This window comes from Dryobates pubescens, chromosome 3, assembly GCF_014839835.1.
Source record: "Dryobates pubescens isolate bDryPub1 chromosome 3, bDryPub1.pri, whole genome shotgun sequence".
Classification (NCBI taxonomy): Eukaryota; Metazoa; Chordata; class Aves; order Piciformes; family Picidae; genus Dryobates; species Dryobates pubescens.
This window is the reverse complement of record NC_071614.1, coordinates 31,405,706-31,423,967: the sequence shown is the minus strand read 5'-3', so window position 1 is coordinate 31,423,967 and position 18,262 is coordinate 31,405,706. Positions and strand designations below refer to the sequence as shown.

Here is an 18,262-nt window from a genome sequence, read left to right as displayed (position 1 = left end):
TAGCTTGTTTTCTCCCTTTTTTAATCTGTACCAGATTCTAGAGAACACTCCAGAAAATCACCCCGACCACAGTAGCCTCAGGCTTGCCTTGGAGCGTGCCGAGGAGCTGTGCTCTCAAGTTAACGAAGGGGTGCGTGAGAAAGAGAACTCGGACAGGCTGGAATGGATACAGGCCCACGTCCAGTGTGAAGGTCTTGCTGAGGTAGCCACGTTGATATGCTGTAGGGTGGGGACTTTGCCAAGTCATTTCTGGAAGGCTGGGGGAGGAAATAGGGGACCTCGCTCATGTCCATTACTGGAACACGACAGCTCACCGCTGGCTGCATAAGGAACCAGGGCTTCACAAGCTCAGAAGTTCTGTCCTAGTTCTATCACCTAATCATGCACCCATAAGAGGGAACCTGACTCCAGGCCCTTCTTAAACACAGCTTCTGGATGACAGAAAAGTGTCCATGATGTAAATGCCTTCATCTAGTTAGATCCCTGCATATAGCATTGGTAAAGCTAAAATCTACTTGCAGCTGGTAGTAGAGCTGATAGCATGGCAGGTTATAAAACTGTTTCTCTTCTCTTCGTTTGTGACTCATTAAACAAAACAGAAGAGCACTTGGAACAGCTTCAGCAGTTGCCACTGTGAAAGAGGAGCAGGAACTGATGTCTGCATTAACGTGCTGCTGCTAATGGGTTTTGTCTCTCCTAGCAACCTGTCTTCAACTCCCTCACAAACTGCTTGGGGCCACGGAAACTCCTGCACAGTGGCAAGTTGTACAAGGCCAAGAGCAGTAAGGAGCTGTACGGCTTCCTTTTCAATGACTTTCTCCTGCTGACCTACATGGTTAAACAGTTTGTGTCTTCCGGCTCCGATAAACTGTTCAGCCCCAAATCCAATTCCCAGTTCAAAATGTACAAAATGGTGAGTGAATCAAGGTGCCCCCTGCTTGTGTTGGTAAAGTGAGGCCTGGCTTCTGGTGAGGAATGCTGTTCTCCCTGCTGGGATAGCTGTCTGGCTCTGTCTGATCTTTGCTGTCACATGGGCATGTACTGGCAGGCAGCATGCGTGAATGCTGTTGGCTTAGTCCCCAGAAAAGGACAGGCCTCTGTGTCATGCCTTAATAAATGCTTCTGTCCACTCTGGAGTGAAAGGGCAGAAACAGCATCGTGCCTGAGCAGCTGAGTGGGATGTTTAGAACCAGGAGCCTTGACTTGGGTTTGTACAAGTTCCTGTGTCCACAAGAACATGCCTGTCCTTCTTTAGAAGAAGGTAAAAAGTGCAAAACTTGGGTCTCTGTGTTCTCAAGAGTCTGGAGTTTGGGAGAGAAGTTTTAAGTATCAGGACTGCTTGTCATCAGGGAACCTGAGAGATTCCCAGGGTTTCCAACCTTCATTTTCCCTAGACTAAAAGAATGTATTTAAACATTCTCACAGTTCCCTTATTGTCAGGGTGATGATGCCACTGTGATGTTTGCTTTTCTTTCAGCCTGTTTTCCTCAATGAAGTCCTAGTGAAGTTGCCCACAGACCCCTCCAGCGACGAGCCAGTTTTCCACATATCCCACATCGACAGAGTTTACACGCTTAAAACTGACAACATTAATGAGCGGTGAGTAGTGAAAGGGCAGATCTGAGCTCAAACTTGCTGATCATGGCTGTAGGCTGTTTCCAGTGGGCAGGCACGGGGGTCTCCGAGTTCAAGAACAGGGTTTCATCTCTTGGTCAGGAAATAGACTAATTTTTACTGTAATTTGAATTACAAATTTTCTCTGATTGTGTTCTCCTTTGCAGCAGCTCTTGCAGTGGAGTGCAGTCACAGCCACTGCTCCTCAGTGTTACAGCTGTATAGAATAATTTACAGCTGCAAAGTCCAGCATCTCATAGGATTCTTCCCCCGTTCTGGTCAGTCTTCAGTGACACAGCAGTTTCACTTTCATTTATTTAGGCTGATGTGGAAATATGGCATAAGATTAAATCAAAAAACTCCATCATTCTAGTGCCTGGAGCTGACTTGGTTTGTGATGCCTTTGAAAACCAGTGGTGTGGGGGGTGGCATTTTGGCAAAAGAGACTGGGGCAGAGTTGCCAGTACTGAAGAATTTCCTGCCTGTGGTGTGGCCCTGACCGTAGGGATTGCTCTTTGCAGTACCGCCTGGGTCCAGAAGATCAAAGCAGCATCAGAGCAGTACATTGAAACTGAGAAGAAGAAACGTGAGAAGGCCTATCAAGGTACCTGCCGAGTTATTTCCCACTCATCCACGTGGACACACGGGCAAGACCTTTTCTGGCAGCTGCCACAGTGTCTGTGGAGGATTTCCCTCTTCAGATATAGTGCCAGATTTTACAGTCGCAGCCAGTCCATTTCTTTCTGATTTCTGTGTTTCCAGCTCGCTCACAGAAAACTTCAGGAATAGGACGCTTGATGGTGCATGTGATTGAAGCCACAGAACTGAAGGCCTGCAAGCCTAATGGTAGGTGAAGGGAATACTGTCAAATCACTTCTGTTCCTGCGGTGTTTGGAAAGGCTTCCTGAGAGGAGCTGGGTGATGTGGGAAGCACTGTGGTGTCAGCTGGAGCTTCGGAACAAATCAGCCATTATTTAATTCACTTCAGAGGACTGAGTGAAGAACCTCCTCCGCCAGAGTGAAGCTCTATGCTGCTCTAGGCTATAGAGGTTGCCTGACCCACATCTTCTGAAGAGCAGCACTGACAAGTGTCCAGGCAGCCTGCAGACGGGGAGGGAGGTTTCTGCACTGCAGAGGTGTTTCACTGCTTGTTCTGTGTTTAGGGAAGAGCAACCCGTATTGTGAAATCAGCATGGGCTCTCAGAGCTACACTACAAGGACCCTGCAGGATACTTTGAACCCCAAGTGGAACTTCAACTGCCAGTTCTTCATTAAGGATCTGTATCAGGATGTCCTGTGTATCACCATGTTTGACAGGGATCAGTTCTCACCTGATGGTAAGTGCTCATTTGTTTTAGAGGAAAAAAATGCTTTTTTGGTGACTTGGGGTGCACTGTTCCAAGAGCCTGCAGGTACGACTGCTTCCTGTGTAACGCTGTGTAAACACAGTGCCTCCTTTTGAATACACAAGCTTCAGCAGCCTTCCAGAGCAACAGCTGTGGGCAGTCAGGTTTGATCCCACTCTGACTTTTGTATCAGACACAGAATTATTATTTTTTGTCAAACTGGGAAGACAAAGAATCTTTGAAAGCAGAGGTTTTTCTGTCTCACTAGAGGTGCCCAAAAATAAGATGCTAGGTTATTTGCCCAGCAACACCTTGGTAAGCTTCCTTTGCTTGGCAGCTGAATGCAGTTTTGGCAGTCAGTCACTTCTAGTACCCTTTCAAAGGTTAAGTGTTTTGCAGGGCTCTGACACACAGTTGATTGCTGCAGATTTGTAAGGTAAGGCCTTGACCTGAGTTGCCCTGTGTGTAACTATATAGCTCAGCCTTTTCTCCTGCGAGGTGATGTGACTGCTGGGCTGCTTCTCCCAGCTGAGTCTGTTGTTTATTCAGTTCATGGCAAACCTTTTTATGACCACACACAAAGATGTTAACACGTCAAATGGCCACGAACAGGACTGGAAGCCTCCTAGTGGCAGTAATTGTTTGAGGTCATTGTTCTTGTGAAAAGAATGATACAGAAGCCTAATTAAAGTTGGCTCAGCCAAAATAGTTGCCTTTGGGGTTTTTCCTGTTTTTTTACTGTCTTCATAGCACAGCTGCTGACTTGTAATCATGGTACAGCACTTAACTCTAAGACAGGAAAACATTTGAAATTGTGTTTCAGAAAGGGAACTGGTATTTTTAAAGCCCTTAGATCAAACTGTGACATAAAGACATTTTCCATCCTAATTCCACAGCAATCTTGTCTTCTACAAAAACATTTTTTTGTCACTGCTGGCTGATCTACACAGGACTGAGGCCTATTCAAACTGAAAGCTTGGGAGCAGTGCTGTGGAACTGAGTATCTACTGTTCAGCAGTGCTGCTCAAGCTGACACTGTCAGATTTCTTAAGCTTAAGGTCGTTGCTTAATGACAATTCTTACTTACTTTCTCAACAGATTTTTTGGGTCGCACTGAAGTTCCAGTAGCAAAAATCAGGACAGAGCAAGAAAGTAAAGGCCCCACAACTAAACACTTACTGCTACATGAAGTTCCAACGGGCGAAGTCTGGGTCCGTTTCGACCTCCAGCTCTTTGATCAGAAAACACTCACCTAAGAACACTTTGCTTAATTTATGAAGGACAGGAAGCTGACAGCCTGGACTTTTGTGTTTGTGAAAGAGTCTTTGCCCCATGCTGGTTATTAAGCAAGAATTCCTGCAGCTTCCCTATTTCCCCTTAGTTACTGATTGCATTCAGTTCCTTGCCGTGTTGGAAGTTGTTGATCTATGCAAACACAGATCTCACTGTATGTACAGTACAACAGCTCAGTGCCTTTTGGTTCTGTTGGAATCCCTTGCGTTTGGATGCCAATGCTTGCGTTTTCAGGGTCATGAAAAGCATTAAACAGAAATGTGGCATCAAGATGTACATCTATTTTACCACTTAGTCTGCCACAGACTGAGGAATGGTTTAAGTTCAGCACTGGAATCGTTCCATTTGAATTCTGACAAGTGATATCCACTGGAATCTTCCCATCTCAGGATGATAGTTTTAAAGATTAAATGCTGAAGAAGCCTTAGCACTGGAAAAGTCTCTGAGATATTGTATATGCTTTAAGTGTAGTTCTTCACTTGACATAGTTCTGCACTGAAATCAGTAACTGCTACTTGATTTTTCTTTCTGCTTCAGTTTGATTCATCGTTCTCTGCTGAGACAATGTGGTTGTGAAGAATAACTAGGAAAAAAAAATATTTCAAATACTGTGACCCACAATAATGTGGAAAAATACTCTCCAGCCTTTCTTCTTATTCCTATGTCTTAAGTTATTTGTGTACATTTCCTTGGTCTTGCAGACCTCCATTGTGAATCTCGAAGCTTTGATGTTGCCAACATGTATATAGAGAGTAAAGTATAAATTTATTAATGTAATTTGTCTACAGATGTTTATGGATGCATAGTGATTTTTTAAGAGTATATTTTATTGTACAGGGGAATGTGAAATAAGGAAAAAAAATACTTACAGGATTAAATTCAGTAGAAGTTTTATTACACGTTTAAAAGGTTTGCTCTGGGGGAACTGTCACCCCACCACCAAACTGCTTGAAAGCAAAAACTTGCCCTTGGCACCAAAATCAGGGACTGTTTAAAAAAGAAAAAGAAAAGGAAACAAAAGTTTGTTTATAAAGGGTTTGATACACTGTAACCAATTTACTGCCTCCTTCAACTGCTTTGAAAAAGCACAGCACGCAATTCTGAGCAGCCTGTGCCCTTGCTTCCCAGGGATGCAGCAATGCCTCCTGCTGTCTGACAGTTTCACACCCAGTTGCCATCTGTGTACCCACCTGTTACAGGGCTGAGGCAACCTCTGTTACTTTTAACAGTTTTCTGTGGTTCAGTATTTCTAATCCTAAATAAAGTTAAATCTTGGCAACTCTTGAGAGATTGTGTCTCTACAGTGGGAGTTTGGAGCTTCTTGAACATGAGAAAGATTCTCTTTGCAGCCTTTGAGACCTGGGCCACTGCAGTCACACTAGCAGGGAGTCTGGGCCACACTGGAACAAGAGAAACTGTGGAACACCAACAGCAGAGATTCTTTGAAGAGTGCTAGATGTTTTATACAAGAACATTCACTGTCTCTCCCCTACCTATTTCCTGCCCTCTCGGAGCAATCAATATGGATTAAGTTAAATTATGTATTATGTTAAAGTTTGTTACTGCTTGCACACTGCCTTGAGGAGAAGGTCCTCTGAAACCCTGGTAGTACCCTAAGATTTCTCTGTAAATAGCATTTTGCAAGATACTCACTGTGGGAGTTCCGATAAAACATTGGAACAAACAAAACCAAATCTTTTCCTTATCAGTGCTCTCCAGTACACAGTTGGGAACCACAGGCATAGCCAGGAGCTCCTTCTCATTCAATGAGGGGGTTTGTTCTCAAATCTTAAGGTGACCTCTTTCAGATTCATGCAAAACTGAACAGCTGTAGCTAAAATTTTGCAAGCTTTGTCCATTCCCTCTGCCCACTGCTACCTTGTAATGCAACATACAGTGACTAGGAGCTGGAGCTGTTGCCAGGACTGGGGATATCATCTGGATCCTGCACTGCTCTGAACACGGGTCTACCAGTCGTCTTTAACTTTTCTCACCATATTGATCTCCTTTAGTACAAAGCCCACCTGTAAAACAGAGACCATCAACTCTGTCTTTGTAGGGCAGAGCCCAGGTTAAACCTTCTAAAATAGCAGGTTTGGGTGAAAAGCATGGGCTGGAGCTGGGAAAAAGCCAGGAGCAGCAGCTCAAATATTTCTTTGGCTGCTGAGTAAAAGTACTTCAGAGCCACATGTTTAAGACAATGAGTTTATTGCAGTTTGCTAGAAGCCCTGGCCTGTTGTCACTTGCTTTGGCAGAAGATGTAGCATACTCTGCATCTGGTACCTTCTGATGGCTATGCTTGCCACTTCAGTCAGCCAGAGGACAGGTTACATCATCAGCTCTCACTGTCCTTGTGGTGGCTCATGACTTTCTGCCCTTAAACAGAAGTTAAAAGGATTGCCAATCTATGCATTGTGAAGGCTCTTGTAATCCAGTGCAGCTTCCTGCACAAGCTCTGCCCCACATGGAGTCACTCCAGGAAATATCCATATTTGTGACCAGTTTTCCTTCCAGAACATGCCATTATCCCATAACTGATGTGCTGGAGTAAAGCCTTGGGCTAGTAAGAGGCATAAAACCGCAGGAAGGGCAGGGCCTGCTTCAGGAGGGACATTGAGCTCCCAGCTCAGCTTTGATGTTTTTGTCAGTGGGAGCAGGAGTTCACTGAAGTGTCATGCACTGCAATGGCAGAACCAGAGAGCTTTCAAAAGCTCTTTTTCAAAGGGTGAATCAGAGCACTGGCACTTAAAAAAAAAATATTAACTATTTAAAAACCCCACTCTTCAGTCTCCAAAACACTTCTGTCTCAGGGCAGGCCACCTGAGGCTCTCTTAGGCATCTGCATCACAGCTCCAGTTCACCATTACTGACCTCTACTGCATTTTCAGTCCAACCAGCCTGTACACAGGAAAACAAGGCAAAACTCTGACCTGTTCTTTCTGTAGACATCACTAGCAATGTAGGTGTATGGTATCTTCAGCCACTCCACTGCATCCATACGTTGTCGGCTTAGTGGAAGCAGAGGCAGTTCTGCTCTACTGAGTTTGCTCAGCTCTCTGGTAGAGTATGTTTTTCCTGGCAGGAAAGTAACAAGTACTTCCTGTGAGCATCTACTGTCACAAACAAGGATGCCCCCCCAGCATGAAACACTTCCACAAGACACAAATTGTTTCAAATACCTGTCTCACACTGCTTGATAATGCCTGTCTCAATAAACCTTCTTTGAATGCCTTCTAACAGAGGATCCTGTACAGCTGGAACTGAAACCTGCGACAGAGACAGTTCTTTCATGCTCATGCACCAACACAAGCACTTTGTCAGTCTCAAGAGACCACAGACCAAGGTGAATGTCAAGGTACCACTGGGTAGCAGGGAAGCAGCATCAACCTCACTTTTTATTAATAAAGCCAAGACCTGAGGGGCCTAAGAAACACTGAGCATCTCTGCTCCTCAGGCCAGAACATATTCAAAAACTCTGCCATAAAGTTACACCACAGATAGGAGATCTCATCTCCTGGAAGCAGCATGGCATATTGCAATGCAGTATCAGCTCACTCCCCACAGCTGCTAAGGGCTCACAACATCCAGAAGGGATATAAAGAGCTGCACTTCACAGATCAGTGCCAGAGTCCTAACTCTTCTATGGTATTACCCAAGTCTGGTGCACTTGAGCGAGCTTCTGTAAGCATCACCCGACCTGTTAGATTGTTTCCTCTACTGAGCACACACCCAGCTTGCCTGGGAACTCACCAGCCCTCCTTAGATAGGACACTTTCCACACTATCACAATGAATTTGAGATAAGGAAAACAAACCTCACCCCCTTCCATTGCCTACTGCCTCCAAAACTGGGCATAGTATGGTTCCAAACCGTGTTCCCTGTGAAAATAATCTTCAAACAACCTTGGTCTTAACTGCAGTAAGAATTGGGACCATATCTGTTCAATTAATAAAACTATAATGCATTGCTCTATGCCCCACAGCAACACATCAGTGACATGCTCTGTCCCCTCTAACCATTAACTTCCTGCTGGTCAAAGAGTGGCTCTAAACCTCACAGTGTCAGTAACCATCGCACCTTCCAGCAGTCTGTGCGCATCCTCAGGAAGAGTGGATCGTACTCTGATGGGTCGTAAGTCTCCAAAGTCACATAGCCCTGTGGGAGAAGCAGGCAGTGGGTCAGGTCTCAGAAGCTATTATTGATAAACCAGCGAGAGAGCAGCCAGCTTAAGTGTTACACAGCCAGCCATGGCACGAACACAGCACCAGAAGTAGCAGAAAAAAGACCTCCCAAATTTTCACACCCTTGCACCTCAGAAGGAAGGTGTCCTAAGCATAACAAGCACATTCCCTCATCTATTTTAATTTATCATTGGCATAAATACATAAGAAATGCTTCCAAGAAGCATCCAGAAATAGTTACAGACTAAAATGCCAATCATAACTAGGGCAAGTCAAGAGAAATGGAAGTTTTGTTCAAAGAAAACATGTATTAGAAAGAAAAGAGAAAAGGAAAGAAGTGATAGAGCACCCACCATCCACAGCCCTAGGCAGGTCGCTGGTCTGCAAGATGTAAGCTCCAAGTCCTGGTCATGAGCTTCCTTTTCTGTCTATATATAGGAGTAAAGACCTGAACCATACCTAGTGGTCCAGACCACAGTTCCAACTCATCATGAAGAAACTTCATATTCCACAATTCAAGTTCCCTATGACTAGAGTTAGCTGGGGGAAAGCAAGTACCATTTGGCATTCACTACAGATGCCAAGACCAAAGAACACCAGACCAAACAGACTACCAAGAAGCTGAACAGAAACTGATGCTGACATGGTGATCAAACCTGATTCTGAGAAAGGTGAATGACAACCATTTGTCATCAAGCTTTAATATCTTATTTACAGCCAGTGAGACAGGTCTTCCCTGAATCACATCAAGTAAGAGCTGTACAGAGGAGAACACAAATCACAGAATCAAAATAAAGAAATAAATAAGCAGCCAAAAGTGACAGCAAGAACAGGGCAGGCATATCAAATACTCCTCTTGGTCATTACTCCAAAACCTTGGAAATGCAGTTTTTCAGCTTCTTTGTGCAGGTGATTCTCCAGGGATCCCACGAAATAAGGAAACAAAAAGAGCATTCAGCCCATGGCCTTCTAGGTCTCAGCCCATAACAGTTCATTTTATCCATCTTTGGATGTGATTTCAAGTTGAAAGTTGGAAAAAACATACTTTAACCTGAACAGTTCAAGAACAGTGCCAGACAAGTCCAAACGTAGAAGAGTGAGATCTGCAGTAAGTTTCAGAAGTCACTGTGTTGAAGGTCTGGCAAGTGTGTCAGGCCCCAAAGGGCCTGTGCTGTTCCCAGACAGGTACCTGGGCAGATCTATGGGGCTTCAGGTACTGCTAAGCATGGACACTGCTGCCTCTGCAGGGGCCTCTGCTCCCCAGGATCTGGCAGTTCTTCAGACAGCAAGCAACAGCCCCACTCACCATCTCCTGTTTCTGTCCCTGGAAAGCTTCAAGCCCCAATATGCCTCAATTTGCAGACTTTTAGTGCCACCTCTTGGCTTGTTATTACATGTCACACCACTACAATACGTGCTGAGACCTCAGTCAATTGTGCCAGGTGCTGTGCAGTACCCCTGTGTTTGATGCCTCTGTGCAACTGCCGTATTATCACTCACACACCCCTTGGCAGAAAGCAGAGCAACAGCCTGCTCTTACAAAGAAATCAGAAGGGTCTCAGTCTGCAGCAATTCAGCAGACAATGTCTAAAATGTCCTAGACTACCAGAAGCTGAGCTGTGGCTAATAGAGCAGCCACTTGGGTCAGGGAAACTTCCCCCTCTTTGCAGGCTGCAGTGTGGCACTTGTGCCAGTGCTAGAAGAAAAGGAGCATTGCTGCCATCTTCACATTAGACTGATCATCTCATCATGCATCTGCAGTCCACGGGGGTAAAGAAGAGGTGAGCATGGGGGTGAACAGCAGGTAGATTTAAGGCAAAAATCCCACAAAGAGGCAGCTCACTAGAACAAAGGTCTCAGACCTTCGAAAGAGAGATCATTTGCTCTCATTAAAACAACACAGCTCCGATGACATTTTCATTTCTGGATGGGGAGATTATTTATGGTCTCATAACTCAACTGTGCAGTGGTTTCCACTGCCAACAAAAGCCTGCTCTACATAAAATATTATCCCATATGTGGCAGATGATGTAACTGCTCTTATTACTCTATAAATCTGCTCCTGAGATGTAGAAAGTTGAATCATGGGGTCTGATACTTAAACAGCAGTGTGAAATTCAGAGCAAAAGCAACAAAGCCAGCATTTCCTACAGTGACTGCAATTTCTGTGAGTACAAAACCACACATAACTAGAGAATCCATGAGTTTGGTCTATTCATCTCCATGAAAACTTAAGAAAACTGTGCCTCCCTGCTCCCACCTTTTTTCCTTTTATAAAGCTTGATCAGTAGCATCCAAGGTCACAAAACTGTTTCACTCATGCTCTGCCAACATACTGCAGTACTTCTGCTCTAGCTGAACTCCTGAGACATGAGCACAGTCCCCTCCCTGGTCACAGGCTCAGCATTGGTTTCAGCTGACAGAGCTCAGGGTTTTTTGCCCTAAATGGTCCAGCTCAGAGAAGGAAATTTGCTGTACAATATGGTGTCTCACCATATTCAGACCCCAGTATGTGCTCACTGCACCAAAAATGCTATTGTTGGTATCTGATGATGAAATTAAACAGCTGTAACAACACATCACCATCATAGAAGCCCTTGAAAAGAGTAAGTTACAGAGGCTGCATGTGAGCTCCAGGCTACTCAACTGAGCAGCAAGTAACGGCTAAAACCCCAATCTTGCCCACAACCCTCTGCACCCTGCCCTTATCCATGACAGAAATTCACTTCTTGTTGATACCTTCTTTTTACAGTGGTTTAAGTAGAGAGACAGTTGTTCTTCCCTCCTTTTGCGTATTTCTTCACTTGACTGGCTGTCCATTTTGTCCTCAATTTTCTGTAGCAATGGCTCTGAAACATCCTCAAGCCATTTCTTGTACAGCATCTCCTTCTTTCTCAGATTTAAGAAGTCACTGTGCCTCAAATACCTGTCCACCTCCTAAACAGTAAGAAATGGAAAATAAAAACCATACAACCTATCGACCAACCACATTAAAGGGTCCACAGGTGAAACTACACAGCTTGGCTGACCTGATCTGACTGGTCACTGCTGCAAGGGCCCTGCTTTCCAGCCCTTCTTTTTGTTCCTCCCCCTCCACTTCTCACAACTTGTTTCCAAGATCTCTCTTGCATGAGCTATGGCTTTCAGACTAATTTTTAAAGCTGTAGTGCAAGATTAGAAGAGATTCATTCACTTTGTCTTATCAGAGCAGGGGGCTCTGTAAGACAGGCAGCAGCAGGACCTTTTCCCTACAGCAGCAGCATCCTGCTAGATCAGATCAGCTCTCCTGCCTTTTACTCACAGGCCCCCTGTCACCACCCAATCACACTCACACAAGTTAGGTGCAAACAGACAGGTAAGTCACCAAAGACAGATGATTCCTAAGCTCATATTAGGGCTACCATTTCATTCCTTTCCTAAGGAGCCTGAAGAGGCAAGAAATTCATACTTCTAAACTTAGTTCTTCAAGAATAGAGTTGACATTTTCTCATGAATCACTGACCAGGACAAAAAACATTGACATGCAGGAAAGCACACAGCAAACGAGAGAAAAGACACCACTTCTTACCCTCACAAAAGAATTTTCTCTGTCCAAGATGCACTGAATAGAAGCAATGATGTCTTGACTCTCATCAGATGCTGCCTAACAAAACATCAAAAGAACACATTTAGTAAAGCAAGACTCAGAATTACCCTTGAAATCAAAATAATTACTTTTGTTGTGATGAAAAGCATGGCTTATCATAACCCAGCTGGCAGAACAGCACAGGCACACAAATCCCAGCAAGACTTGCCCTCAACAGTTAAGCTAAACGTAGCAACAGAAGAATGCTTAAAGAACTGGAATGCACATGTTCAGCAGGACTAGAGCACACAACTCCTTGGTCACTCCTCACTGTGACTGCATTACCACTTGCTGCTTGCCACTGTTGCTCACATGTGTCCAATGAAGGCAGAAAGAAGCTACCTCTTTGCAAGGAGCCACATGGAAAAGGGACAACAATTTGATTGCTATTTGTATAGCATGGATTCACTTGTACTGAGAGTAAAGGTGTAGAGAGATGCTTTAGAGATTCCTCAGCAGTTCTGAGGAATACTTCAGGATAGGAGATGGAAAATGTGAGCAGATGAAAGAGAAACAATGGAGATTGGGACATTCCAGTTTAGAGCTATGATTGTGATGGTTTGAGCATGCTTATTTGAAGAGACTGAGAAAGTGAGAGAGAAAGAAAAGAAACAAAAGGAAGAGATGTTCAACTCTAACCACTCACAGTTTAAGCACCTCTTGTGCCATCAGACTGCTGCTTACTGAGTCAGCAGCCCACTCATGCAGACATAAGACAGGCAGCAGTATCATTTCTGGATGCATAACACTGCTGACCTGCATGAACTTTTGGCTTCGTATGAAAGAGTCACCCACTACTTGGGTGCTAGACAGCCTCAATCTACAGCACGCTGACAGAAGGACAGAGCACACATCTTCCTGCAATGCACACTTCTGACCACATCTAGGAGAGGGCCAAAAGCACAGACACATTCCTGCAAAGCAGGAGTCACTAACGAATTCAGGCATACTTTGGGGCAGCAGTCCTGGGGAGCAGATAGATAGACAAACCAGATCGCTGTCTAGACCTTCAGTGGGTATTATTAGGTGGCCAGTTCCAAGTGAGGAATTCAACTACACCCAAATATCCTGGGATCCCAGTTATAGATACTGGTTTCATGTGTCCTGAATTGTGGCTCTTGACAGTAGAATGTGGAGAGGCACTCACCTGCCAAGGCATTTGCTGATCATGTTCTCTCACAGGTCTTGAACAATTAAGGTTTAGGAGCCAGGCAGTATCTGAGCTATTTACAACATGCATTGTTGGACTGTTCTGAGAGAAGCATTAAAAGGTTCAAAAACATATACAATTATTGTATGAACACCAAAACCCTTATTTTTTTCTACAATTCCAGCCAAACAACACAACACATCTCTAGAGGAATTCTATCAGATTACATTCAGCAGTACTTTCATATCACAGCAAGTTAAACTGAGGGAGATGAAGTACCAAGTTTACAGCCAAGTACCTGTTGTAATATACCCTCTGACAGCAACTATCTGTCCTCATCTCCACAAGAAACAGGTGGTACATTTTGTTTGAAAGAACAAAGTGATTCACAAATTATTTCAAAGCTGACAAGAATTTTGGAAACATTCAAAGTTATCAAATTCTACCTTCTTTCTTTCCCTTCTTTCCTTTAAGCCTTTTTCAATTACATTGGAGTCACTTTCAAATAACTGCTACATTCCATCACAGGGATGGCTGCATTTTAGTGGGTTTTAAAGTTAGTTCTACCAGACAGAGCTTATGCTAAGCACTAACTCTGAGTTCCAGCCAGGAAATTCCATCTCCTCTACTGTACAGGCACCATTATATTTGGATTGATTGATGAGAGACAGCAGAACCAGAGAAGCAAAATCATAGAATCACAGAATCAGTCAGGGTTGGAAGGGACCACAAGGATCATCCAGTTCCAAACCCCCTGCCATGGGCAGGGACACCCCACACTAGATCAGGCTGGCCAGAGCCTCATCCAGCCTGGTCTTAAACACCTCCAGGGACAGGGCCCCAACCACCTCCCTGGACAACCCATTCCAGGGCTTCACCACTCTCATGGGGAAGAACTTCCTCTTCATGTCCAGTCTGAATCTCCCCACCTCCAGCTTCATTCCATTCCCCCTAGTCCTATCACTACCTGAGATCCTGAGAAGTCCCTCCCCAGCCTTCTTGTAGGCCCCCTTCAGATACTGGAAGGCCACAATAAGGTCACCTCGGAGCCTTCTCTTCTCCAGACTGAACAGCCCCAACTCTTTCAGTCTGTCCTCACAGGAGAGGTGCTCCAGCCCTCTGATCATCCTCGTGGCCCTTCTCTGGGCATGCTCCAGCATGTCCATGTCCCTCTTGTCATAGGGGCTCCACAACTGGACACAAAATGCCCTTTACAGAAACCTCCTTTTAAACTTCTATTTCAGATTCACTGGAGATGCTTCCTGAGAAACAATGTGTTCATGAAATTACTTAGAGAGGGACCCAAGAGAAAAGCGTAACTTCTGCAGAGATACCAACCTCCACACTCTTCTGCCAGATCTTTCAGCAATGAAAAAAAATAAAAGATTAAGTTCTTCAATCACTTGTGGAAACATCTAGCTAAAAAAAATCTACAAAGATTCTCCAAACGAGGTATTTGCACAAGATACAAGTTGTCCTGTAAAAAAAAGTTCAGAGTTTACTTCCAGCAACCCAGTACTTCAGTGATACTGACTCCCAAGTGACCTCTCTAGGCAACAGATACAAATCTCATACCATTGGTTCAAGGTGAAGTCTTTAATCTATATATTTATTATTTCATACTCCCTGCTCTTACTCACTGACAGACACAGCTGCCTGGCTGTTCCTGCCTCCTCACAGAAATACTTTCCTATCTTTTTTTGACTGAAAGGGTTGGAAACCACAGGAAAGCCTATGTTGGAAAGGACCTCTGGAGGTCATCTGATCCCACTGCCTGTCTGGAGAGCAGCTGGCCTCAAAGACAAGATTGCTCAGGGCCTTGCCCAGCCACATTTTGAAATTTCCTTCCTCAAATTTTCAAGCTCATGTCCTTCACTCCAACTGCTCCTAGAAAAAGAAAAATCCTCACTTCTGCCATGCAATGCAAGAAAGTTAAAAACCTGAAATAACGCACATGATACCAAGGACTTTCCTTCTCTCCTGCATCAGACATCAGCAAACTGAAGGATTCACACTGGAATATGTCACAACATCCCAATCCTCTACTGTTTATTTTTCAGTCCCTGTAAGGCAGCATCCAAACCCCAAAATCCACACCAGCCTTGGCATTGTGGATTTGGGTAATGAGCACCTCCTGTAGCACAATTTCCTGCCTTCTTTGTACAGAGGAGACAAAAGACGCAATGCAAAACAGGGGCTTATAATTAGACATTACTACATGGTTTGGAAAGCAAGCACCCTGTCTCTCTTCATCTGGAAATGTAGACTCACATTAAAAAAAATATTAAAACCTTCATGTGCCCTGTGGCTTCTGCAGAGCATGTGCCTGACATGGAGGCTGGTATTCCTTGTGAGAGGTCCCCTGCTCTGAAAACAAACTCCTCTTTTTCCAGACAGCCCAAGTACACTAAGCTCCAGGGAATGCTGTAAAGTATATCCAACCTTGTTGTCTCTGAGGAGCAGGGGAATGACTCTCACAGTTTATTCTCCATCCTGTAATGACCTGTGGAGGAGGCTGTGCACTATATTACCCAGTGCACCCCAATCAGCACTAAATTTCCCATATAAATTAACCAGAGAAACAGTGAGGACTGTAGAACTGGAGGTGCTACAAGCTTGGTTGTTAGACAGGACAGCATACTTTCCTATGAGCAATATATCCAGCCTATCTGCAGAGGTGCCAGAGGCTCCTGTTTCAGGCCATCTTTTGTAGATTTCCTTCCACTTAAGAAGTTTTGTTCTTCTGAGAGACAAATGCTACAAATCCCTGGACAAGCATAAGAAAAGAAAAATACCATTTTCAGAGTTTCTAAGTTTACAAAATAAACAAAAACCCCAGTAGGTTCATTTTCATCTGTTTTCAGTAACTAGTATCAAGACTCTATCTTCATATTACAAAGCAAGACTGCATCTTGCTGTGAGACAAAAGTAAGATGTTTGCTCTCATCACAAAAGAGTTCCATCACAAAAAAAAAAAGAGTTCTCATCACAAAAGAGTTCCCCAGAAGAAAGAATCAGAGAAAACTTAGAAAGAATGCCTGCTGTGGCAATCTGCCTTAAAGAAATGACATGATTTTTTCACCTCCATTTTATAACTAAAGCTGCTACTGAATCTTAATATTTTCTTTTGGATTGTTTCTTCAAGATGCCAGCTCTCCATGGTTGGCAAAGACAGGATCCACTTATAATGAAACACCAGCTGCCTAAAATACCTTCCTGGATATATCTGCATGCTACCTTACTGTCAGGAGTACAGTTTTGTATCAGTAATTTTTTTAAAAGACAGATTTCTCTTGCCTCATGAGTCCTGTCCAGCAAGGCAGAACATTCACCCCCAAGCACCCATCTACTAAAATTCACACTCAGCCTCTGCCCAAATGCAAGTCCTGGCATCAGCTTCAAGAAGACACATTTTAGTAATTCCTAGGACAAAACCAACCAACAACAAACAACTACCCTCACACATGCCTCAGCCCCTTTAAAAGCCCCTTTCTGACAGAAACGCGGGCCATGCCTGCAGGCCATGCCTCACCATCACCTCAGCATGCCGGCATGTCACACCTTGCAAGCACAGCTCGCTGACTGTACGGGTCCCCTCCGATTCTCCCAGGTACTAGAACACTGTAGTTTGTAAACGCTAAACCGTGTATACCGTGTACACGTCCTGGCCCCTCCACCACGGAGGCAGAGATAGGAGCAACACAGGAGAGAGGGAAAGGCTGGGACCCCGCAGGGCGGCAGGTGCCCAGCCTGCCCCGCACCCTGCCCAGCCCTGAGGCGAATTCCACAGTGCCGAGGGGAGCCGAGGACAGGCAGCAGATCCCCATACTCACCTCTCGGCACGCCTCCGTGCTGCGGTCCCCTCACCGGCTCCGGCGAGGTTCCGAGAGGCGCCAGGGCAGGCAGGAAGCAGCTGTGATGAAAAGGGCCGCGCCGCAGGGCACAGCCCAACCGCGGGCAGGACGACGCCGCGCCTCGAACGCAAAGCTCTACTCAGTCTCTCTGTGTCTTTCCGCCGGAGAAAATAGTCCTGATCCCTCATCACCCCAGCCTCTCGGGAAGAGGCGAGCCAGCCCGTAAAGACAACAATCCGACTGCCCGGCTGCAGGACCACCACCCATCAGAAGCCGTCCTGGGCAGAGGCTGGGCGAGGCAGGACGAAAGCAGGACTAGATCCCTCCGCGTTCGGCCTTCCAGCGTCCCTCGCTGCCTTGGCAACTCGAAGGCGAGCGCCCTCCCCCGGACTCCGGTGGTCGTGGGCAGACGTTCCCAACAATCAGAAAGGAAGCGCCCGGGTGAGCGAACCAATCAGAAGCGAGGATAACCAGCCTCCTCGGCAGGTGAGAGGCGACAGCACCGCCCAAAGGGAAAGACCGAAGCGGGCTGAGCTGAATCGAGTCAAGCCGAGTGCACTCTTGAGGTAGAAACCTCTGAAATCCAGAAACTGAGGACACAGCAGCAGGCAGCTATGCCCAGGATGGCAACTACTGAGTTGCACATTCTGAAGTAAATACATCCAACTGGTTGTTACTGGGGTCTTCTTAATTCTTTCTCTCCTCAGTAAATCCATCCTGAAATGAGATAAACAACGTGCAGAACAGTCTGAGCAGCTCTTAAAATTTGGACCACATTTCAGCAAAATTGAGTATTTTTTCCATTCCTTGTTACAAATGAGTAAGGCAGAGACTGGGAGGCAAGGTTCATAAAACACTGGGCACACTTTCATGTAAATACTAGTTATTTTATTTGCAACTGTCCATGTTTTTGTATATAAGTGTGAGCATAACACCCCTTCAAAATGCTGTGCAATAATACATTAGGAGTAAATTCTTCCCCATGAGGGTGGTGAGGCACTGGAACAGGTTGCCCAGAGAAGCTGTGGAAGAAGTGTTCAGAGCCAGGTTGGACAGGGCCTTGAGGAAGCTAGTCTAGTAGGAGGTATCCCTGCCCATAGCAGAGCATTGGAACTAGATGATCTTTAACAACCATTCCAAACCATTCTGTGATCAGTGAATGGCAGTGAGAATATAATGAAGACAGTATAATCAAGCAT

At 45.1% G+C, this 18,262-nt stretch overlaps 2 protein-coding genes across 2 annotated transcripts in view; one reads left to right on the top strand and one right to left on the bottom strand.

The window, feature by feature from the left end:
• The window catches only part of ITSN2 (intersectin 2), an 82,164-nt gene extending 76,908 nt beyond the window's left edge, over positions 1-5,256 (top strand). Inside the window, exons 34-40 of the mRNA XM_054179912.1 lie at positions 35-202; positions 701-913; positions 1,478-1,599; positions 2,136-2,218; positions 2,377-2,460; positions 2,778-2,951; positions 4,059-5,256. Coding sequence (XP_054035887.1) covers positions 35-202; positions 701-913; positions 1,478-1,599; positions 2,136-2,218; positions 2,377-2,460; positions 2,778-2,951; positions 4,059-4,216 — 1,002 coding nt within the window. The 3' untranslated portion in view covers positions 4,217-5,256. The remainder of the gene's footprint in view (positions 1-34; positions 203-700; positions 914-1,477; positions 1,600-2,135; positions 2,219-2,376; positions 2,461-2,777; positions 2,952-4,058) is intronic.
• Positions 5,257-7,089: 1,833 nt separating this feature from the next.
• FAM228B (family with sequence similarity 228 member B) lies at positions 7,090-16,026 on the bottom strand. The gene is given in 7 exon segments (XM_054179910.1): positions 7,090-7,328; positions 7,433-7,520; positions 8,331-8,408; positions 11,174-11,371; positions 12,003-12,073; positions 15,875-15,940; positions 15,943-16,026. Coding segments are annotated over 7 exon segments (738 nt in total). The 5' UTR covers positions 15,989-16,026; the 3' UTR covers positions 7,090-7,137.
• Positions 16,027-18,262: the final 2,236 nt, after the last annotated feature.